The sequence below is a fragment of the Elaeis guineensis genome, chromosome 10 (genome assembly GCF_000442705.2).
Source record: "Elaeis guineensis isolate ETL-2024a chromosome 10, EG11, whole genome shotgun sequence".
NCBI lineage: Eukaryota > Viridiplantae > Streptophyta > Magnoliopsida > Arecales > Arecaceae > Elaeis > Elaeis guineensis.
In genome coordinates, this window is record NC_026002.2 from 8297575 (window position 1) to 8322844 (window position 25270).

Here is a 25270-nt window from a genome sequence, read left to right on the forward strand (position 1 = left end):
TATACCTAGTGGGTTAGGAGGATTAAAAGAGGGATGTATCCACTCAAGCTGACAGGTTGGGTCTAAAATTACCAGGATCCTGGCACTCACACTCCACTCCACCTACATCTTTTTGAAATGTCCTTTGCAGGCTCACATTAGGCGAATAGATTGTGCCCTTAGATTTAGAGAGAGAGAGAGAGAGAGAGGAGGGGGGAGCATTGAGATCTCTGCCTCCAAAGGACTGGAGTTTCTAATTATTCTTCTTCCGTGGATGATTTCATTTACTACTTTGTGGTCCACTTTGGGGTCCATGACTCTCTCTACACCATAATGGACATGGGATATAGTATTCTGGTGGGGGTTGCCTTTGGTGGTCAGTGGAGGGTACCCCATCACAACTCCGCAGTACCCATATCTTTTGTGCCCACTCAAAAAACAATAATAAAAGTTACCCCAAAAAAATAATAAAAAAGTCAATTTTCGCCAAGCCACCAGCACATAGCCTTTCCACGTGATAAAAGAAGTGCAAGCCCACCAAAAGCTAATGCATGCGTGTATGGGGTTTCACCACCCTCTCTTTCTGCTAACCTCTGCTCTCCTCTTTTTTTTAGCTTTCTCCACTCTCTTCCTCACCACATCCCTTTCAAGCCTACTTTAAAGGGCTCTTTTCTGAGCTTTGGTGTGATTAAAGGGAGGATTGGGCTGTGTTGCTGCTGGTGGGGGAGGAGGAAGGAGAAGAGACCCCTAGGATTCTGTAGCACCAAGTTGGCGAGTCAGGTTTGTGGGTGCTTGGGCTGTGGCACTGTTTCCTCTTTTTTGGCTATGAGGTTGGCTTTGTTTTTACTTGTTTGTTTTTGGCCGGGGAGGGAAGCTCTTCTTTTGAGCTGCTTGCATTTGTTTCTTTGCTGCAAATTTATATGAGCTGGTGAGTTGATGCTTCTTGGAAGCTTGGCTTTTTGGGACTGCATCATGGGATCTTTTCAGCTCTATTGGGTTTTGAGCTATAATCCTTCTCTTGTCTCTTTCTTTCTTTTCCTCTTCATGCCATGGATTTTTTTAGTCATTTGCTGGGTTGTAGAATGAGCCTGACATTTTGTTTTGAATTTTGGTAAATGGTCTCCTTGTAAAGTTTCTCTATTTGAAGTTTGAGATTTTATTGTTACGAGTTTTTTTTAATGTAGTTCTATGTTCACGAGTTCAACATGGGGTTGGGTTTATGCTCTAATCCTTCTGTCCTGTTTCCTACTTAAATTTGAGGTCTTCAAAAAATTTCCCCTTTCAAATTTAATGGTTGTGCTTAAGTTTTTGAGTTCTTAGGTTGAGTTCAGCTGAGCATTTTCCTAGTGAAAAGCCTGTTTCATGTAGTTTTCCTAGAAAATTAGATTGTTAATACTTTCCTTTCATTTACTCAATGAATGTGGGTTATGTTCTGCCCAGGAAAGATTTGTTAATGCTTTTTATATTTGTTTTGAACTTTTTAATCTAATTCCATCTTTGAGTTCAGAAAGTGTCTAGAGGTTTCACACTTTTATGTATGTTGCTAAACTCAAGTGCTTTAATATCATGAATTGTATAGTTCATTATATATTTGACAAAGAATTCTACTGTCTACTCTGCAAATACCTGTTGCTGTTCATTGGTTTATGAGGAGTTTTGTCCCTCTGCAAGAAAAATTAATGAGTTTTTGAATTTGGCAATTTGGTTTTGCTAATGAACTGTGAGTTGTGACAAAAAGATGATGTTTTCATTCCTTGTTTCGAACCTCTGGGCTCCATAATCTTTTCATAGTAATTTTTGCAGTCCTTTTTCCTTGGGGATTTCATGGGTCTTTCTGACAGGTATTCTTCTCTTCTTTCTTCTGGTTTTCAGTAGAGTAGCAGAAAATCTTTGAGAAAGAAGACTAGTACTCAAGTTGTTGAAGAAGGCCGGATTTTTTTCTTCCCAAATTCTTCTGCAGCCATGCCTATAAGACAGATGAAGGAGAGCTCAGAACAACACCTTGTGATCAAGGCCCAAGCTAACGCCCCCATGAACCCAGTTCCGAAAGTTCTTAAAACCTCACAGAATGGCAAAAGCCCACCACATCAGGAACCAACACAGGATGCAAAACTGCCGAGCCAGAACCCAGCTCCTGCCAAGAATAGTAGAAGAAGACGAGGTCGAGGGGTGCAGAAGGCCGGGCAATGTGACACCTCCTCCGGCGTGAAGCCGCCAACCACGTACCAGCTTCCGAGTGGGAGTTCGGAGAATGCAAGTCATCTGGGTGGCAGAGAGATGGGTTTTCCTTCCTCAAGTAGATCTCTGAGGTTTCCTCCAAGGCCTGGGCTTGGTCAAGCAGGGACTAGATGTATGGTAAAAGCTAACCATTTTTTTGCCGAGCTACCAGACAAGGATTTAATCCACTATGATGTAAGGAAAATTTATATTTTCTATCTCTTCCTGCTTATAATTTTTTGAATTTCTACAATGCTAGCATTACAAGTGCTGAATTTATATCTTTGGTTAATAATTTCCTTTGAGATATTACTTTTATGTATTTATCTTAGCATTTAAAGATCAGAAATGGATACATTAGTTGGCTTGCTCATCTTTTCTCAGCAAAAAAGAAAGGACAAATGGACATACTAGTCTGGCCTCCACATTTGTTGCTGTCCTTGTTTTAGGGAAAAAAGTAACATTTTTTTTTGTGCATTTGGTTTTCAGGTGACCATAACACCAGAGGTGGCATCCAAAAATGTCAACAGAAATATCATCGCAGAACTCGTGAAACTGTACAGGGAATCTGATCTTGGGATGAGGTTGCCTGCCTATGATGGCAGGAAGAGTTTGTATACAGCTGGAGAGCTCCCTTTCTCTTACAGGGAGTTTAACATCAAGCTTGTGGATGAAGAAGATGGAATTAATGGCCCCAAGTAAGGACTTAATTTAATTTTGTGTACTATTTATTTCCCATATTCTCTTTTACTTTTCTCTTTTGACGGGTATGTTGCTAAATAATCTATGATAAAAATTTCTTGTGGATTTTGTTGGCATTTTTTTCTTTTCTTTCTTCCGTTGCTAGTAGTTCTTTATATATGTGTTTATCCATCCATGCTGCAAGTGTTGAGGACATTCCTTATAGCACAGTAGTAGTGATTCCCTTCTCCTGCAATGATTTCTTTCTTATATTATTAAATTGAAGCAGAAGGGAGAGAGAATATAAAGTGGCAATTAAGTTTGTTGCCAGAGCAAATTTGCACCACCTGGGTCAATTTTTGGTAGGCAAATGTGCAGATGCTCCACAAGAAGCTCTTCAGGTTCTGGACATTGTTTTGAGGGAACTTTCAAGTAAAAGGTATCAATCCTAACGACATTTTAATGTGGTTATTCTACTTCAAATATAATGAGTAGTTAAGCTGTTCATACAACCTACTGTGTCTGTGTATTAGGTACTATCCTGTTGGAAGATCTTTCTTTTCTCCTGAGATTAAGACACCACAGAGGCTTGGTGATGGTTTGGAATCATGGCGTGGGTTTTACCAGAGTATAAGGCCTACACAGATGGGTTTGTCCCTAAATATTGGTATGCTTGCCTAAAATTTAGTTCCTGTATGATTAAATGACGTTGGTATGTTAATCCATGAATTAGAATGGAGGCTTTGGAAGCTCTGTAACTCTTTACATATATTTGTTCCATTTTTGTTTTTTAGACATGTCTTCAGCAGCGTTTATCGAGCCTTTGCCTGTAATTGAGTTTGTCGCTCAGCTTCTGGGAAAGGATGCATTATCGAGGCCATTTTCTGATTCTGATCATGTTAAGGTATGACTTCATCTATACAGTGTTAGGTAGGTATAATTTTCCCTTCTGCATGTCGGTTAACCCTCCTTATGTTCACCAGATTAAGAAAGCACTTCGAGGAGTCAAAGTTGAAGTAACTCATAGAGGACATGTGCGACGGAAGTACCGGATATCTGGGCTAACATCACAACCTACTAGAGAACTCATGTAAGATCCAAGACAGATTACTCAATGAAGCTTGAATTAGCTATCTTCTCAACCCCTATCTACTGTAATGTGTTTAATTTCAGCAAAGTTTGAGGGATCTTGGTGTTAATCTGCTCAGATTGAATGTTATTGCAGTGGTTCAATTCTTTATTATGGGTCGACTTTGTAGGTTTCCAGTTGATGACCAGTGCATGAAGTCAGTTGTTGATTACTTCCAGGAGATGTATGAATTCACCATCCAATATACCCATCTTCCTTGCCTTAAAGTGGGAAATCAGAAAAAGGCTAACTATTTACCAATGGAGGTGAAAAGCTTATATTCTGATGTCAGATTGACTCAGTAGGTACCCTTTTAACTGGTGTTGGCCATACTGAAAAAGTCACTTGCTGGCATCCAACTTTATAGGCTTGTAAGATTTTGGGAGGACAAAGGTATACCAAAAGGCTGAACGAAAAGCAGATCACTGCGCTGCTGAAAGTTACATGCCAAAGGCCAAAGGATCGGGAGAATGACATTTTGCAGGTGCTTTGTTGACCACATGTCCCGAACATTTATGAATCATCTGCTGATATTTTAAAACTACTTTTCATCAAGGTTATGAACTAAATGCTTGTTTATTTATGTGCATGAAGTACGATTGTTCCTTACATGCTTATGTCACTTGCAGACAGTTCAACATAATGCCTATAATCAAGATCTGTATGCAAAGGAGTTTGGAATCAAAATCAGTGAGAAGCTAGCATCTGTTGAGGCTAGAGTTCTTCCTGCACCTTGGGTATTGGAATATGATTATTATTTGACAACCTTGTGTTCCTTTTTTACTTTCTCTTACTGCTTTTCTGTTGTCTTTTCTTAGTTGAAATATCATGATACCGGGAAGGAAAAAAATTGCTTGCCTCAAGTTGGACAGTGGAATATGATGAACAAGGTACTTCATTTTTACCTATTTCCTTTCTCATTCGGGGAAAAAAAAATCACAACCAAATTTGTGCCTAAGCAGATACTTGATGCTTCACCTCTTAGCTCAATTTTTCAGTATATGCCATGTCATTCTAAACCAAGATTTGCCATACTGATCGATACTATACCGGTCGATACTGCACCATATGGGACATACTATACCATTCCAGTATCGAACCAATATGCAGTCTCATAATGTATCATTATTCAGTATGCCTTGCCATCTCATACTGTGCCGTATATCAATACTATAATAAGATGGTACTAGTACGGGATTCCGTACTGAGATGATGAAACTTGTTCAGAACTATTAATTTTTTAGTTATGGGTTTCACTTTGATTTCTTTGTAGAAAATGATAAATGGAAGCAAGGTAACTCGGTGGGCATGCATCAACTTTTCTCGTATTGTCCAAGAGAGTGTAGCACGCAGTTTTTGCAATGAACTGGCTCAGATGTGTCAAGTCTCAGGCATGGTAATCTCAATTGACTTGTATTAAAAATGACAGTTTTCTTATAGTCATCATCATCATTATCACCACCATCATCACCATCATTTGCAGGAATTCAATCCTGAACCTGTAATTCCAATATATTCAGCCAGGCCTGAACATGTTGAGAAGGCTCTGAAGCATGTCTATCATGCATCAAGCAAACTCAAAGGGAAGGAATTGGAATTACTATTAGCTATTTTGCCTGACAACAATGGCTCTTTGTATGGTACATTCTTCATGCCCTTTACTCGATCCCACTTTGTAAATTTACAATTTATGTCAATGGTGATTGTCTTATATTTCCAGGGGATCTCAAGCGGATATGTGAGACAGATTTGGGGTTAATATCACAATGCTGTCTTACGAAGCATGTTTTCAAGATCAGCAAACAGTATCTTGCCAATGTCTCCCTGAAAATCAATGTGAAGGTAAAAAACCAACATCCTAATTTAGAGCACCATAATAAATATACAACTATATTTACTTGTTCACAGCTGTTATATGTAGTCTTATGAGTTGAAAGATGAGATATTGGGTCATTTTAGCAGATCATTGCTACCAAGATACATGTTTGTTGATGAATTTGTTGTTCTATTTATGTCTCCAGCTGTTCAATGTATATTGTCAATGTATGTCTACTGAAATCTTATTTGATACTGTTCTTTCTTGGTCTTATACTGGCTAAAAAAAACTCAAATATTACTTCACATGCATAATCATACCATGTTCTGAGGGTCATATGTACTGATATATTGGCTATCATGCTTATGGATGTATGCATTTGCCTCTAACTTTGAGTGCTTTTCCATTGGTCATGCTAATCATCTGAAACCAAGAGAGATGAATCCTGGAAAGTCTAGCAACTTATATAGAAATATGAAAAATAATGATGGTTAAACCTTTCTTTTGTTCAGGTTCTTTGAAGTGGCCAACTTATAGAAAAACAGGATAACCTGAAAATGTATGATGTATTGCAGATGGGAGGAAGAAATACCGTTCTTGTGGATGCAGTGAGTTGGAGAATACCATTAGTCAGCGATATACCGACTATAATATTTGGAGCAGATGTGACACACCCAGAAAATGGAGAAGACTCCAGTCCTTCAATTGCTGCTGTACTGATAAATTTATGAATTGCTAGCTGGCTTCCACAATATTTGTTCAAGTATCCTGAATGTCAATGGGTCATTTCCTTATTGTAGGTCGTAGCTTCTCAAGACTGGCCTGAAATTACAAAGTACGCTGGCCTGGTTTGTGCTCAGGCTCACAGGCAAGAACTTATACAAGATTTATATAAGACGTGGCATGATCCTGTCCGGGGCACAGTTAGTGGAGGCATGATTCGGTAAGTAGGCTTTCTTAGCTAAGACGGAGTTAGATAGATTCAGTCAAGGTATGCCATCTCGATATCGGGCCCTGGACCGGTGGCACCCCATTGCTATATTGGTACACCTGGTATGGAGGCCGGTTTGGAGTCCCGACACTTGGTACACCTCCTATATTATGTATCAACACCAAACTGGTACTGTATGGTATACCCCATGGCCCATACCATCTGGTTTGGTATGGTAAGGCATACCTTGATCCAGTTTAAGTACACCATATTTATATGATCTTCTGGAAGTATCTTTACTGAGAGGTTATTCAATTTTCATTACTGTGATTCAGCTGATACCAGCTTTTCTGGTTGCTGTTCCATAACCATTCCATCATCATCTGATGAAGTTTTATTCTTTTGTTGAGGATAACTGATTCAGGGCTTTCCTCTCTTTATGCTAAACTTCCAACAGAAATTTTTCTTCCTGATATGCTTTCTTTTAATATACTGCAGGGATCTCTTAATATCCTTCAGGAAAGCTACCGGGCAAAAGCCACTGAGGATCATCTTTTACAGGTTTTCATATCGTTTTCAGCATATGTGTACATTTAAATGTTATTGACTATATTAACAAGTAATTCTGTATGATCCAACTTCTAAATACAAACAGCATATGATTGAAAACTGTTTGTCTGTTTCCCATTTTTGGAGCTTTAATGCAGACTTGATTTCTAATGATAAAGTACTTCTTTACATATATATAGCCTTCTTATCAATATATGGAGTTCAATTGAGAATATCTAGTATAATATTTTGAAGTTACTCCATACCCTCCTAGGCAAGGTCTTAAGTCTTGATATCAGGTCCCATGTTACACCTTACTGATACAAGATGATATATCACATGGTACATTACTGGAATCAGCATTGCATCTATGCTGAGTGTCCGCAGGAGTGTACTGAGCCCCTGTGCTGCACTGATCAGTACAGTATTGCCCTGCACTTCTTCATAGGTATTGCTTCTAAGAGCCTTAAGAAAATAAATGTGAAAAAAAAAACTGCTTTGTATATAATTGAGACTTGACTAACTTTTCATGATCTCAAAAAATCTACCATGATGTTATAGTCTAGCAAGCTTATGATAAACACGTAATTCATCGAATATAGCACAATTATTTAATGATCTGATCATTAATGCATCTAGGCACTATAAATGTATAGATCCTTGCATATAGACCATCCATAGAACTTAAGATCCTCCCACCCTCTTTCTTGTGATCATGATGGGTCATTGATTAAGAGTTTGTTAGATACTGAAATTGTTTTGCAATGTCAAACTTTATGAAAAAGCAGAAGTGCAGTTTGAGAGGATAGACATAGAAGTCTTGTATTAACTGGTACTCAGTGAGATGTGCTTTGTGTGCTAAGTTTGCTTATGAAAATCTAGCCTTTTGTTGGATAATTGGCTAATAAATATAACAGATCAAGGGTGTCTAAGCATGGGACCTAGTTCATGGGATAGTATGGCAGCCAAATAACTTCAGCTATCATGAGAGACACCACCCAACACTTTGCTAATACTAGGGTAAGCGATGATTCTCTTGATTATTTTCAGAGATGAGATTATCAGAGTCCTGTGAAAGAACAAGAGCTAATGGTGGAAGTGAACATTATTAGTAGGATCACCAATCTTTATCTATATAATTATGGGCTCAAAACTCAAGCATGAAGTAGACACAATTATTAAACTAGACATTTGTGAGCATAGCATATAAATGTCTTACATTATTAGCACAGTATTGGGTGAAAAAACCAATAATCCTAAATGACAGTGTCTTGTCATTTTAGACCAAGGTTTCGTGCCATCTTGGTACTCTATATTGGTATCATCCTATTACATTGCTGGTATGCTTGGTATGCTGCTCAATTCGGCATGCCGAGTATTGAAATGCCTTTCATACCATGTACAGGTTTGATACCAGCATAGTTCGTATGTATCGGTACTGATCGGTATGCCAAACCTTGTCTTGGGCATTGAGCTACTTAATAGTTGGATTGACACTGGTAACATGTGTTCACAAAATTCAGTTCTAATTAAGGTGCAGAATGACAAGTCATGTGCTTAACATAGCAACTCATGTAGTCAGCAGGACTGCTCAATGCAGGGGAGCTGAGGGCAGAGGGATGATCAAAAAGAACAATGTAAATTTGTAACATGGAAGACTAGGTAAATATCAAATAAACTTTTTCTATAACATGTATTATATGGAGCATATCTTGACCATCAATCAACCGTGTTTGAAATTCAAAATACCCTAAACAGAGTATATCTTCACAATCAATAAAAGCGAGAGGAAAGATGAATAGTGAACTTGATCAACAAAAGAAATGCAGCCAGAACTAACATCCCAAATAATAAAAAAATTTTGAAGACTCAATGAAGGAGGTGAAAAAGGAGAAGAGAAAAGTCCTTGTGGTTGTACAGACGATATGAAGCAAAAATTTGTATCCAACTGAACTTGAATAAATTAAATTGTTTGTGGCTTCAAAATGGCTTGGTTTGCTCATGACCGGCCCAAAGTTGCCTATGGGAGGGGGAGTTCTAACTTAGGATTAAATGACCTTATAGACATTGGTCCTGTGGCAGAGCAGCAATGCAATGACAAAAAATAAAAAGAGGATAACATTTATTGGGTAAGAATAGGGGACTCCTAACTGGAGAAGAAGATAATGTTTCAATTATCATATGGGGAACCTTAAGGTTTTGTGAGTATGATGAACTTTGCAGCAACCAGTGGCAATTAGGAGCCTGATTTCATCAACAGGCTGCCAAGACTAGGCATCTACAGTCTCACTTGTTAAACATTGATGGGATGATTGCACTTAACTCAGAAGAACTATGCATGGCAATTTCTTACAATTAGTCACCTAAGGTATTGCAACTAGCTATAAGACAATTCCCAACTCTGAAGGAATAATTACTTGAATCCATAGGGCCAACTGCCAAATATACACAGGCCATAGTCCCTCACATTTGGCACATCTATGACATGCATGACAATGCATTGTATGTACATATATTCAACAACTATATGATTAATGTCCAGACAATTAATTAGCATATTCACATAATTTATGCAAATTCACCAACAATTTTTGGATATTTTGGTTTGCAGGGATGGTGTGAGTGAAGGGCAATTTTACCAAGTTCTGCTCTATGAACTAGATGCAATCCGGAAGGTCAATAAAAATTTTCATATCGTTTCTTTATTGGTCAGAAGTATAGATATAGAAGGTCAGAAATTTATGACCTAAATAAGATCATGCATACCGTATATGCAGGCCTGTGCCTCTCTTGAACCAAATTATCAACCACCAGTGACTTTTGTTGTGGTCCAGAAGAGGCATCACACAAGACTCTTTGCCAACAATCACAAGGATCGAGCTAGCACTGATAGGAGTGGAAATATTTTACCAGGTACATTCTTGATTTTAAGCTATGTAGGCTTTAAGGTAGATTTATTTGGAGATTTTTTTTGATATAGATCCTTTTTTGGTTTTTTCAGGCACTGTGGTTGATTCTAAAATCTGTCATCCAACAGAATTTGACTTCTATTTATGTAGCCATGCTGGAATCCAGGTGATTCTATTATTATGTGAAACACCAATCATAAATTTAGCCTGTGATTAGCTGAACCTACGCATAGGATTGAACAAGGTTTACTACAGTTAGAATGAAATCAAATTCTATTGAATGCTTAGACTCAGTATAGAAGTAAAACAATTAAATACTAATGCACATAATAATCGCATGGTCTGGAGTAGTTTGTAAGTTACCTAAACTGGTTTTGTATTGGGTATGATGATACGTTATGTGACATATTACCAATGCTGATCTACCAATGCAACTTAAATTTGATTGAAGGAATTGATTCAGTTAAGCTGGCATATATTTAAGATGTAAAACCTTACCTGAGATCATGATTCACAGAAACAGATGCAAACATTCAAAATTACCAAATAGAAACAATATCTGACTATACACAATTCTGCAGATCTCCCTTAAGGACCATTCTTTATGGTTTAGGAAAACAACATTATGCAAAAAAAAAAAAAAAAAAAGACATTAAAAAATGCTTCTCTCTATGATTATTGCTGAGGATTCTTCTTTGTTCAACAGAACTATAGATTTGAGTGGTTCATCAAACTACTATCTCTAATTCGTCTTGAATCATGTCTTGGGTTATGGTAGGTGGAAGTCTTTTGTGTCCAGCATATGACTCTCTTCTTGAAAGACATTTGTCAACCATGTTTCTTGGAGTACCACCTAATCATGAATAGAGATCTAAAATTTTGTTTCAAGGAGAAGAAAGTAAATTACATCTCATCTTTAAGTCAACACATCTAGATGGAGTTTAATTAAATAAATTCATGACTTCATTTACATCGGCATTGTTAAAGGTAAATTTGGACAGAGAAGCAACTCGAGGAATAAAGGTTTTATGAGCCACTAGCCATTTATGCAAAAATGTTTTGCATTGTTATGAGGATGCATCATTAACATTTTAAAATTATAAACAAGTTCCAAGTCTGATTTGCCTGGCTGAGATTTATCGAGTGATTGGTTGCACATGCCACTATTCAAAAAAAAAGAAAAAGAAAAGAAAACCATAAAAGGTTGGAGGTTTGGAGTTGTGCATGGATTGTATCATAACCACAAAGATAACCCTGAAACATTGTAAAAAGACCATTTTCGTTGCACATGAACGATATCAATGACCAAAACACTCGAATAGGACTGAGTAATATATTTTCAAAAATAATTCAAAGTGATCCTTGAGCTGGTTACAGAAAATTAATGCTGACATGGAAAGTATTTCAAGAAGTGGCTAGATCTCTGAATCAAGGAACCTTCTTGCCAAATGCAAATTGAAATTATATGTTGTAGCTATTTTGGTGAAAATTTGTCTAATAGGCAGTTGGATAAGCATTGTTTGAGGAGATGCAAGATTTTGATGCATCTGAAAGAACTAATTGAAGCTATAACCTAATTGTCTGATTGGAATAAAGAGCATTAGGTAAAGGCTTGTGAAGAAGGAGAGAGGTATTGGTTGCTGTAGAGCAAATGAAGGGATGATTAGAAGAGGAAGAAGCAATATTCTCATTAAGAGCTTGTTTGGATGATCAGGCTAAAAATCCTCTGGGATTCATGGGTTGGACCAGTACAACTAGCAAAATTATAAGATTATAGACTAGGCTAAGTATATATTTATAGATACCCAAGAGTATCTTTAGAGTAGGCTGGCTCGAATCTCATAGGAAGAAAAAAAAGAGATCCAAAGGTACTCCTAAGTACTTATAAAAATATAGGTCTAGCCCAGCTTGTAATCCAATGATTTTATTGATTGTAATGGCCCAACCTATAAATCCTATAAGATTTTCATGGTTTGCTATACTGTCCCATACCGTTTGATACTGAATATACTGTACTATACCGATATGCTGTCTCATACTGTACTGACATGCGGTACACTATCTCGAACCATACCGAACCACGTACCAATATTGTAATAAGATGGTACTGATATGGGGTTCGGTATCGAGATGGCGAACCTTGATTCTAATCTTGGGTCTTTAAGTTGCTTTATTTACCTACTTCACTAAAAGATTATGCTACATGACATTCCTTCAGTTATCTTCTTTTTTTTCGTAATCATTTGATATTTCATTTGAGGTTATTTCTTGGTTTATTTTCATACCTTTATAATCCTTTAACAAGATAGCTTTTACTTTCCAAAGTAGTGGAGTTTACTTTTCATATGGTGTTAAAGAATAAAGAGATATCATTTCAATCCAAATTGTTAAACATGTTTTATCTTTAAACATTCAACTTAAACAAAACTCTTTAAACTTAAACAGTGTATTCTTAGTTTAACAAAAGAAACAAATTAGCTTATAAATAATGAGTAGTCTCCTGCCAAATCAAGAGTTTTTTTTTTTTTTGTGGATTTATCCCATTGAATTTCACATATTTTCTATTAAAAACAAGTTGTGATAGACCTATGTATGGATGCTTTTATGCATTTCTCCCATGCAGAAAGAGGTATCAAGCTAGAGGTTCCAGGTTTTTACTGTTTTGTTTGCTAAAAAATATTTATACTGGTTTGCAAGTCGAGACAAATTCATAAGGGGATGTCAACTAGCAAAAAGGTTCAATTGACAAAGCTAATGTTGGCTTTTTTTTTCTTTTTAGATGGTTGAGTCTTGCTGTTAGAGATGATATTCGTTAGGCTGTACCAACCTGTCAGAATTCAGTACCAATTTGCTTTTATTTTTCCCTTTTCAGTGGACCCATCATCAGTTTGCAAAAGGTTGACGTCAAGTTGAAAGGTTGTCATAAAATTATCTAAGTACGTGATGGACAATTGGTCCACAAAGTCATTCCTGATTGCCGACTAAGTATAACTAAGGTGCATTGATTAACTAGATTTAAAATTTAAGTAATTCCTGATTAGCTAACGATTAGATCTGAAGCTCTTATTTGAATTGATAGGCTTTTCCTAGGTTTTTTCAATGGTGAAGAGCAGTTTGTTTCTTTGCAACAAATTCCTTCTCTTGTTCATAGTTGAATGGTACCTGTAATTCTTATTTCTTTTGGTACCTGTAATTCTTATGGATCTTTGACTTAACACTCCAAACATATTTAGATATGCTCCTGCCCAATGTTCTGGATCTTGACACTAAGTTGAATTAGTACGTGATGCCTCATAACTGTTATTTGTTTTATCATAATCTCTCACAACATACAGAGGATGTAGAGCTTCCAACATACTCCAATTCACTACATTAAGGACCCATTAAGTGTCTGAAGTCTTGTTACAATTACTCACTGTCAAGAACTAAGAATCATACATGACCATGTCCATAGATAAGTACTCGACAGAAAACCATTCTCTCTACAATAACAACCTAATGCCTCTTGAGTACCTCACCGGAGGCCTTCAACTAGTCGACGACAGCCTGGACCAACCTCCAAGTAGATTTTAGGTCAATTTTGTAACCACCTTTAGAGTCACTATATTGTATAGTACTAGTGTCAAACTCTGATCTTTTCAATTGGTTACTAATAAAAGCGCTTACCTGAACTATTTACAGGCTCATTTAAGGCCTTTCTGGAGGTATACAGTTATCTTTGTTAACTCTAATGATCAGAATGTGCTGCAGTCGGTACCGAAATAGCTAAGCCATGGGGTCCAAGAATTTTCCTAATTTGAGCTCTCTTGGGACATGGTACCGCATCACTATGTAACCAGAGATAATCCTGGACTACAGGAAATTCAAAACAAACAAGACTAGAGCAGCATACATGTTGGATTTGTTGCAGCTAACGAAGATGCAAAGGTTGAATTAATGAGAGTCTATGCTATTATGAGCATCAAATAATTGACTTTATGCAAAATGTCAAATATTGAAAAATTTCAAGAGTCTCAAGTGCAAGGATGAATGATGGACGGGCCAACATATTGTGCCTTGGAGTTTAGTACAAACGTGTACCCAACATCCTTTAAACTTATCCTGCACTTAAAGGTTGACTACATCACAATATACAATAGAAATATTTTATGACACTGTCATATGTAGCAGTACTTTAACTTTGTCAGAGACACTCAAGGGCCTTAATGTTGCAATAATATGTAGGATTAAATGCTGGTAATTATGTCTCTATTTATGCTATAACGTACAGAAATGCATGAAGATATACTTTGTTCAATACATTCAGACACATATGCATGCATCCATTCTCAAAGCAATACTTTGTTAAACCTGTTAGTATGTATTATTGCTGCTGGGGCAGGGAACAAGTAGACCAGCTCATTACCATGTTCTATGGGATGAAAACAATTTTACGGCAGATGGATTGCAGTCTCTAACAAACAATCTATGTTACACGTAAGTATAATTATCTTTTCTTTTTACCTTTGTTTAAACAGTTTACCTTGGTTTTTTGTGTTTAATTTGTTGAACAACTTCCATTATGGTGCCTCATAATTCTCCAGATATGCAAGGTGCACACGATCAGTCTCTGTTGGTATGTCAATCTTCTGACTGTTCTTGCTTAAGTTTTTTCAGCAAGGATTTACTTTAGGTGTGCTACCCTCAAAACAACCAAGGTTCACATTTCAAACCTAACTATTTAGTCCCTGTTTCCTCTGAAGCATAATGAATAGCATTTTAGAAGCTGCACAAAATATTTCTATAATACACAGTTTTTATTTTGAGAAATTACCTCAAATATCCTATTTGATTCTGAATTTAGTATAATTGGACTTGGTGGTCTTCAATTGCTTTGACAAACATCAGGAATTTACCAGCGGTAATACTACATTATGATGTCAAATCCATTATTTCTTGCAACAGTTTGATTTGTTAGCAACCTATAATCATCTCATTAAAATTCATTTTTCTATTATCATGCTCAAGGCTTCTCGGTATCACACGGTTTTTGCACTTACCATGTTCCCTTTCTTTGCGTTTAACTGTGCAGTTCCTCCAGCGTACTATGCACACTTGGCAGCCTTCCGAGCTCGGTTCTATGTGGAACCGCATTCCCAGGAGAATGATACAGCAAGCAATGGTGTACAGGCCACATGTGCAGCTGGAGAGTCTGCAGTCAGGCCGCTGCCAGCACTCAAAGAAAATGTGAAGAGGGTGATGTTCTACTGTTAAAGCTTTACGACATGATAGGATCTAGTTCATGTATAGAGGAACAATGGTCTCATAGAAAATGATTGCTCCATGTGGCACTCCAATGATGGTGTATCAAGTTGTCTATTCGATTTTGAATCTGTGAAAGGCCTTAGTTCATGTGTAGTTTATTGTGCTTCTGCTCTTTCTGAATTCAGAGGTGTATGAATTTTTTGGTAGCAATAAATTAGAAGGAAAGTGGAAAGAAGTTTAGTTCTTCTTCAAACATCAATACATACAACATGACTCTTATTGTGATACTGAGCCTCATTTGGTTTTAATTTCCCCTGTGCGAACTACCTTGAGAAAGTTGGCGGAAGTTGGAATTTTTTAGGGGTTATGATAACTTTCATACGTTATATTGTTGCTATTGCCGCCTGTTGGTGCTCCATGCTTGCTGAGTTGTGCTGAGAAAATTTTTGGTCCCTACAACCAGACACTCGATGGACTTGCTTGGATTTGATTCGCAGAGACTACAGAAGGTAATAGGATTGAACTCTCCAAGACTATGCAGTCAGAAACAGTAGTGAAACTTTCAAAGAAATGATGACGATCATTTCTACAACAGACCTAGCTAGTATCCCATATTTTGGGGACAATTTGCTTCGAACAGTAACCCTGGTCGGTAGAAACTGTACTTCATCTTTCAAACACCATTTTGATGTATTATGCAGTGTCAAAAAAGTATAATTTCTTCTTTCATTTTTTTTCCCCATATTTTTGCTAGATGATCTTTCCTTTTCCCAAGTGGAACTAAAATCATGACTCATTCTAGCCTAGGAAGAGGAGGGTACTCATTCATGGATGGGTATCCATTACATTCAATCTCCTTACTAGAATTGCTTCCAGAACATGTTGCTACAATTGCAGCAGTCCAACCTTCTGCTCTCCCATACCTAACCAAGCTTTTATTTTCGCATTAAGCAATGCTATTGATACCAACCCTGCAAGCAGTTGACCTCCTTAAAGCCCTTCACTGGACAAGAAAGTATCGTTGCCCTTTCCATGTGTCAGAATTTATTTATTTGTTTATTTACTTGTGGGGATCTTCTTTTTGGTGGCTTTTGTGGTGGTCTTAGGAATCCCCGCCCGGAGACTCGTTAATTTGTCACTGCATGGTTGCTTGCTAGATTCTTTTTCCATTGAATTTCTTTGAAAATAATGTAGCTCTATCTCAAACCTAACTTTATTTTTTGGAAGCTCATGTCAAGCTTAATCCGCACACTCGCTGACGTCACACGCTACAAACAAGTCCTTTTTCCTCTCTCCTGCTATAAAAAAAGGTCTACAGGCAAATTAAATACCTTGAAAGAGTAGCCCTTCCCAGACTCCCCTAACCTTCCATCTAAATGTCAGTATTTGGGGGCATGACTCACATATTCTGAATTAGTTGCTTCTGAAGGACCTCACAACAAGAGCCAAAATTTATATCCCGAGACAAAGTTGTTGTTATATATTGGAGGAGACCGTCAAAGGCACTTGCATGGCAAATTTACACAAAATCCTCTCTCAACTTTAAGATGTTTCATTTTTCCAACTCAGACATACTGGATGCTAAAAAATTAAAGAGACGTACACTTCCTGGGTAAGCATAAGCATAACAGGATAATTATAACTAGATGAGGTATCCAACATTTACATGAAAAGTTTGTCATCGTAAGGTTGAGTGAAGAAATAAATTCATCATCGATCCTCTTTTAAAGTTGCACTCTCATTCTCTCTAACTAATAAAAACTGTTTAAAGGCAAATGATTTCAAGAAGAGCAAGACTTGGGAAAGAAGAGTGAATGTCTTAAAATCTGAAATATAAAGACATGGAGAGCCTAAAATAGTCGAGATGCTCCTAATGGTTGAGCATTGGAGGGGAGTCATACATGCTTGTTTGCATCAGAAAGTGATGTCTACATCTTAAATAACTTGACCTCGATCACTTGGTAGTCGTTTGAGTGCAAGGTCTGATTTGGTTATGGCAAGAACAGTTCAAAATCAAGTTACCTGCTTCACTTTTTTTGGAGCCCTAAGACGTGTGGTGATTGGCTAGAATCATGCCTTCCCAGTAATATAGGCCTAGCTTGCAGTCATACTGAGGATGGCATGGTTAATGCAAATGATGTGTAAGAAACTTAAATATAAGCATTTGTTTGTGAAGATGGCTGTTACTAAATTTTATATTGCCATTTTCTTTTGAATAATTGGCGAGCCATAGAACCCTATTGTTCATCAGTATTTGTGGAGGGGGAGAGAAAGAGAGTTGCCCCAACTCTTCAAACAACAAAAAGTCGATCCAATGATGAATCTTCCAAAAAAACCAACCATTATATAATCAACAAAGCTCAGAAGGCAAAAACCTTGCATGCAAAGCCACAGAAAAAATTACAATCTTCAAAAAAAAAAAAAGATTTAGTAGAATAAAAAAATAAACAAATAAGAGCTGATATTGGTTGTCTCCTCTGGATACTTATGGATCATCATGGAGGGAAGGACTTGAACAAAAATGCAAAGACAAGAAAAATGTGGTTTATATGCATAACTTACATAATTTAGCTTTTTTAGTATGGATTAAAACAGATCATGGTTAACTTGGGAACTGAGAAATTAAACACCTTGGAATCTTACTTGCAACTTTTCTATCAATTGGGATATACACAAACCCAGATCAATTGTCATTAATAGCCCAGAAATTAGATCAAAACTTAACTACTTACAGTAGCTTCTTATCATATAATTCTTATCTTGCTACATCAAAAAAACAAACTTATCTTTACTTCCCCCCCTTTTCTTTTACTGTTGAACTATCTGCATATTACAAGATAGCTCAACCTGACAATATGCAGAGGACCAATAGCCAAACAAACAAATAGCTGTTGTAGGTGAACACCCACAAGCCTCCATGAGCTTGAAAAGTTCACCCTAGTTTGTTCTGATACACTATTTAATCAAATATATGGATCTTCCCACAAATTTGATCCAATGCCCATAAATCAATATATCCAGCTGGTTGGGAAAACCATTTATTTGTTATGATGTTCTTATCTGAATATCAATATGACACGCACTCCATATAACACAATATCCTGGGATACAAAACCATAACAATTAACACTGGCATGCTTTTACAGTGGCTTACCCAATTCTACTGCATAGTAGGCATCAAACATCAGACTTATTTTGGCAAATTAAGATTTGAGATGTAAATCCTTGAATAATTTTAATATTGAACAAGCGAAGGGGGCATAATGAGATTAATTATTAAGAAAATTTTCAGCAAACATTGCTTAAGGTTTTGTTTTTCTATAAATTTTTGGTAGGTTCAAGGGTGCATTATGAATTTATGAGTTTAATTATCCTATTCTACTAGGTATTAGGCCAAAAAATTATTAATATTTTTTAATTCAAGAATGTTGGGACATTCATGATAAAAGTGTACAAACCCCTCGGCTCTTTTTTACTCTCATGCAAGTACCCTCATCTGGTATTTGAGAGTGTCACTAATTGAGTTGATAGTTGTTTATACCACATCCCTATAATTTAGCTAGTGGCTAGAAGCAAGCATCACATGGATTAAGTTTGAGTGAATTAAATTATGTAAGAATCACGTGAGTCTTGCTAAGATTGGATACAATTTGGATATGAACATTATACTAAGAATGGGGATCCAAGCCAATAAATAGAATTTGGTTATAATATGGATAGGCAGGCTACAAGACCAAGTTTGGCTGTGAAAGATCATTGGTAGAAGATCAAAACGATCATGCCGATCTGATATCTTTGAGAATAGAGGATTTTATTGTAAGCCGAATGAGGAAAGAAAACCAACACAAACAATGTCAGAAAAAAATTAAAAATGGTAAGATATAACTATCAATCTAATAGTTGCAGAATGATCATGTTTATATATATGCATACTAGAAAGATGGTTGGCAATAATTGCTAGAACCACCAAGAGTGAGACTAAATATAGGGAAGCAACCATCAAAGTGGACAGTCATTGTCTTTGAGGGTTGTTGTTATATATTAACATAAATAATAAAATCATACTCTATATCAAGGATCTTTCAATAATCAATCCAATCAAATTATTTTTATCTTTATTCTTATTTTTATCTCAGAAGTAAGAGTTACTCGAATATCTCTTGTATCCCAGTGATATATCATTACCATAGCTTAGTGCCATACTCCTATCATGGCCCAATATTACAATCACCTACTATAGCCCAGCACTATACTTTTCTATCATAACCCTGTTGCATTTTTATCCAATTTTATCTTTTTAAATAGTAGTGTGATGGTAGTAAAAGTTCTTGAAGATCAAACCATCTGGATCCACACTACTTTCTATTTTTTCTTTGATCCACATCTTTCCAACTAGCCTAATGTCGGAGGAATGCCTACATATGCATCTACGCCTGGTTCAAGCAAACTTGGCAGTATATCCTCCACCCTGCCCAATCGACCGATTTCCTTGAGAGTTCCTAGTTAGCTTGTTCGGGCTAGTCTGGAGCAGGATAGGTGGAAAATAAAATCTCTAGTGTTGATATTAGAGAGGCTCAAGTTCAATCATACTAAATTCCCTTATTTGGCTGGATATTCATCTATCCTAATTCTCAAAGAAAAGCTAGCGATATTGCATCCAAGTATTTGTTTATTTACATACTCCACAATAAAAATACAATCAGGTCAATAGCAATGATATGTCATCATTGTTTGATTATATATGTGCATTAGTTCATAGGATATGTTGAAGCACTATGGCCAATTGAACATTGATGAAGAACTTCGTGATAAAACAGTTTAAATAGAGTATGATGAGTGATGTTTTGCATCTTTGATATACTCTTGTGAGGCATGAATTTGAACTTGTTGAGATACTAGAGTCTATATTACTGACGAACGAGGTGGAATAGGTTGGTTAATAACCTCTAGAATCTTTATCAAAATATGCTATGTTCTATTTCTTGATCTTTTGGAGGAAATTCTATTTCTTGATCAAAATCATGAAAGTGTGTGATCTTTCATAAGCTGCCTTGTGTTTTTCGAAGATTCATACGTTGAGAGCTTCTTATGAAGATTTAAATCGAACACCACCTCTGTCCAAATCAGACTGCATTAGTTATCAAATTCTTTGTCATCTGGTGACCTGGGGCATGCACCAGTGGTACACCTCCAAGTCATTGGAAAAGGTTTATTGTGGTACATCTCCAAGTAATTGGACCTGCGTAGTTTATCTCAGGTGGGGTCCAATCTCTTTCTCGCTCTCTCTCTAGAAGAAGAAAAAAAAGAAAAAAAAAAAGGAAAAAAGAAAACCTTGACATTAAACGCAAGACAGATGTTTCATCAACAAATGCTATTTTATGCCTGTTAATCTATTTTTGCTTATGTTTTTCTGCATTAGTCTTACACCATGCTAATATAAGCTCAGGTTTTCCTGTTACCCAAAAAAAAGAGGAAAAGACTAGAAAGCAAAGCTTCTAATCGAATTTCTTACGACTATTTAAGGTTTAGAATTAGAAACATATATAGAATTACTGGTTATAATTAACATGAGACTAATAATATTATTCTAGTCAATCCCTATAAAACAATCTTCATGGAGGTTAGTGTTGATCCTAGATATATGTTTTGTGAAGGCATCCTTACTTACAAGGCCAACAATTCTGATGGTATGATAATGAGATTTAGGTGCTTGTTTAAATGTGATGACAGGTGATTAGAAATCATCTATTTTTCACAAAAGGATCTTGCTTTTCAAGCTAATATAGATATCATGATCTGAAAAGAACAAATTGAGAGGGAGGATGCGATTTTGAGGTAGAAAAAAGCCATCCATAACTAAATAAATTGACAAAAAAAAAAAAAGTTCTAACAATTTATTAATGGGTATAGTCCTATTTTCTGATAAGAAGATTAGATCCTACCATTTGCATCTGCTATCAGGGTCCAGGTACAAAATTCCAAGACACAAAGAAGCAAACCACCCCTATTTCTTCCTAGGAAATGAAAATTGCCAGAGTAAATTCAGTTCTCTTATGCTTTTCATCCAATTTTTGCAAGCTTATGCAAAGGCATCATATATAATGGTTATAATGATAACAAATCCCAACATCTCCAGTTCCCATCTATCCATCAATATATACCATATGGTCCAAGGCAGATTTTCCCTCCCAAAATTAGAAAAACATTCCTCCCTTTCTCTTATGTCTCCTTCTTTCTTTTCTTATATAACCTAGCTGCCCACGTCAACCCAACCAAACAAGGACTTGGTAGAGAACAAGTGTCCTCATCAGGAGCAACTTTAGAAGACTACGTGGAGATATGCCATGTTCATGTTAAGGGAAGTGAAGAGGGCCTGGCCTTGGGGACTTCATCAGATCAACTCTAAACTGCATGGAAACAAACAATTGAAAGGGATATGACAGTTCCCCATACGTCCTTCAACCCATGAGCAGCACTAAAGAGGAGCCAAGGTGGGTGAGGATTTATGGTTGTGTTGGTACCAACAAAACCAAAAAGATATCTGGACTTTTTGGCAAATGTCTGCTTCTAAGCATACAAAAGCAACCAAAGCAATGCAAAGAGCCAGAAAAGAGGAAGAAATGACAGGGGAAAGTTGTTAGAGGGTCAGGCAAACAAGCATGCATGAGGAACTCTGATAGATGAAGGCTCTTCAACGAGTATCTAAGAAGGAGATCCAAATTTAGTTTTGCTAATACGAAGTTAAGGGAGGGATAGGGGGGGGTGGGCACAGGCTATTAATGACAACTGCAGTAAGTTAGAGAAAATGAGAAAAACACAAGAAATTAGTTCATAAAGTTTAAAGGAAACTGAAGGAATGGGGGAGAAATATGTAGCTTAACAAAGCAAGAGTTGATAATTTCATATAATTGATGGTGGCATATAAAAAGCATTACATATATACGCACAGGGAGGAGGAGGGGGGAGAGAGTATAGCGGTATCATGTTGTCATGCACTAAAAATTATTTTCTTTGCTTTATCCCCAATTTGGATGATGCAAACAGCAAACAAAAAATATAAAAATGTTTGAGCAACTTGAACCCAAATTCAGCTTTGAAAACCATAAAGATTTGTTGAGAGAGAGAGAGTGTGTGTGTGTGTGTTTGTACAGGAGACTTAATCCATATACATCATCACGAGCACATCCGTACACATATTTGCATGTAATTCTCATCCTTTGCTTAGGTATGAAGGCAATATTTGTCCGTAACCAACAGATAAGAGTAGCAACAGCAAAAGAGAAGAGAGCGAATTCTTCCCTCCTAGTACAAGGTAATATGCCATATCATACATATATGGTTACCGTTTATTACTCGAGGTAGAGTTCAAGCCATGCTTCAAATTAACAGCTTCCAAGTATGAAATATGTAAAGAAGCTAAGAAATATGACAAAGATAGCCAAAAGAAAGCGAAAAGGATAATAAAACAAAGACTTACATAGAAGTTTGTGTAGCTCCATTCCCCGAGCCCAAAGCCGTGCCCTCCGCTCCAAAAAAACTGAAATCCTATTCGTTTCATAAGATTCTCCCAGTCCTCCTCGTAGCAGACAAACTTTCAGAACAAACATCAATTAGACAAGATTAAGAGGGAAAAAAATAGAGATTATGGGAATCCAAAAGCTTAAAACAATCAAGACCACTAAACCTTTCAGCTTCTCCCCCTAGGGGCCTTCATGAAAGCCTAGCGAGCAGGTGGGCATCAGGGTTAGGGTTTCTTTGTGCTCCCATCAGTAGATGAAACTGCCAGATGATCTGATGGGCTTCCTCTTGAAAATAAAGAATACGAGAATAGAGAAGGGATCAGATCATGCTGGCAGCTTCAGCAACTTGTGGTGCACCAAAAGAAGCCATGCACTCCATGAAAGGTTCTTAGTATAGAGGAGGAGAGGAGAGGAGTATGAAAGAGAAGGCAATTAATATTGTTTATTAGGCAGAGGCTTTGAGAGGGGTTTGGGGGTGAAGAGAGGAGAAATATATAGAAGGATGGGAAGAAGGAGGGTGTGGAGGGAGTTTAGCTTTTGGTAGTCTTTTGCTATTTGGTGTTGGCATGGTAGAAAGAAGACAGAATAATTTAAAGAAGGTGGTCCCAAAGAGAGAAAGGAGGATTGGATATGGTCTTGCCCACCCCACCGTGCAGGCTAAGGTTTCTATATTTGCTGTGAGCTTTTAAAAGCTTTCGGATGGGCCCTTTCATGCCTCAACATGTCCCATCCAGAGCCAGAGAGGGAAGGGGGACCATTTTGCATGGACCCTACTGTTTTGTGTTGAGTTTCACAAGAGGGCATCTTAACCTAACAATGACATGTGACTCTCTCTCTCTCTCTCTCTCTCTCTCTCTCCTCACACACAGAGTCTCCCCCATTGTACAATTGCACGTAACATCATATAAAGAATGATTGTTATATCTGTGCAGTGTGATCACTACAACAGCACCTTACATTAGTCATAAAATATCGAGCTCCAAACCAACCACAATGTGATAGTCACAAATTCTATTGTGTATAGCTATAAAGAACATGCAAGATCGTTTCCAACGAAGAACAATTTTCATAATAGATATTATCATTTTTTAAAATAGAAAAATAACTCTAATATTATTAAATGATATGAACAGTCCAAATACTAATTTATTTTGTGTATCCAATGATGTCAAAAAGCATTATTTTTTTCATTTCTCATCAATGGACCTAATTTTAGCCAAGTGCTTAGCATCCTAAGACTCCGACAAGGAAACCAAGAAACTAGCATGAGCTAACTTGGTAAGAAATCTCCACACACAACACCTATATATAATATGAAAAAAATACATAATCATGAATATAACTATTAAAATTGCATCAAGGATAATATAGTACTCATGACATGCATACTCCAAAATAAATCGGTGTTCAAAATATGGGTCTATTAGTCATTAGGCTCAATATATCATTTCCCATCAATAGCAATTTATCTCAACAATGTTTCAAATAACATCTTATTAGCATGCATCCAGTTTACAAGGCTTGTACAACAAGAATTTTAATTATCTTACCGTACATTTTAGATTAGCCATGGCCCCACTCTAGTCCATGATTGGTAAATCATAGTACCATGCTCCTACCTATAGTAAGACTATATATCCATGGTATCATATTTCTTTCTATGACCAGATTATCCACATGTATATGGTTTGTCTGGCCTTTCTTTATTAAACACTAGATCATGCCAAAATTTAATTCATCTTAATTAGTTGTGCACTTTAGTTTTGTTACAATCATATCATTATAATCCATCAAATATTTGATCTCATTACAATATATATACTTAAAAGTAATTATCTAGAATATATTCATGCATAACAATTATAATTAATATGTGGACATGCAAGAGAATTCTTACTTAAGCTAACAACAAATCCAATAATGCACCTATCAATCCAAGTGTAACCTAACAATTTTCTGATAAATTTGATATTAACAATTAACATAATTAAAGTATCCAAACATCCAATGAAATTAACCATTCCTAATTCAAATTAATCTAATAATAAATTAACTAAAAGAGAAAATCAGAATTTTACCCAAGTTCAAGGATTCAAGTGTAGAACACATGCTAGATCACTTTTTGTATGGATAGCTGTACCCCTACAAAATTATTATCACTGTATTAGGGAGGAAATAAAATATGAAAGAAAGAGAAGGGATAAGACTAGCCAACTGATGGTGCCCAACATCCCAAATCCATTCATATCAGAGTGGTGGTTGACCAAATTAGAAGTAGGGGTAGCAATGACAATA

General features: G+C 36.6%; 1 protein-coding gene and 1 long non-coding RNA gene across 2 annotated transcripts; one reads left to right on the forward strand and one right to left on the reverse strand.

Annotated features, from left to right (window-relative positions):
* The first annotated feature begins 546 nt into the window (after nt 1-546).
* LOC105053403 (protein argonaute 10) lies at nt 547-15678 on the forward strand. The gene is made up of 23 exons (XM_029267105.2): nt 547-759; nt 1852-2391; nt 2686-2894; nt 3167-3316; nt 3411-3544; nt 3672-3781; nt 3861-3967; nt 4137-4272; nt 4374-4490; nt 4636-4743; nt 4825-4896; nt 5280-5402; nt 5490-5646; nt 5727-5848; nt 6398-6535; nt 6623-6765; nt 7252-7314; nt 9914-9977; nt 10080-10215; nt 10304-10377; nt 14593-14687; nt 14795-14826; nt 15283-15678. Exons 2-23 carry the CDS (start codon nt 1942-1944, stop codon nt 15462-15464), a joined length of 2922 nt encoding a protein of 973 aa, XP_029122938.1. The 5' UTR covers nt 547-759; nt 1852-1941; the 3' UTR covers nt 15465-15678.
* Nucleotides 5501-23535, reverse strand: LOC105053405 (uncharacterized). The gene is made up of 4 exons (XR_833454.4): nt 23140-23535; nt 22933-23046; nt 6143-11064; nt 5501-5830 (listed from the first exon to the last, which is right to left on the reverse strand). It is a non-coding gene; the product is annotated as an uncharacterized lncRNA (long non-coding RNA).
* Between the last annotated feature and the right edge of the window lie 1735 nt (nt 23536-25270).

Excerpts from the sequence above, each read along its gene's own strand:
- LOC105053403 (XM_029267105.2), top strand. The coding sequence starts at position 1,942 with ATGCCTATAAGACAGATGAAGGAGAGCTCAGAACAACACCTTGTGATC. Across the intron at positions 3,545-3,671 it reads GGGTTTGTCCCTAAATATTG|ACATGTCTTCAGCAGCGTTT; the intron begins GTATGCTTGCCT and ends TTTGTTTTTTAG. Across the intron at positions 10,378-14,592 it reads GTAGCCATGCTGGAATCCAG|GGAACAAGTAGACCAGCTCA; the intron begins GTGATTCTATTA and ends CTGCTGGGGCAG.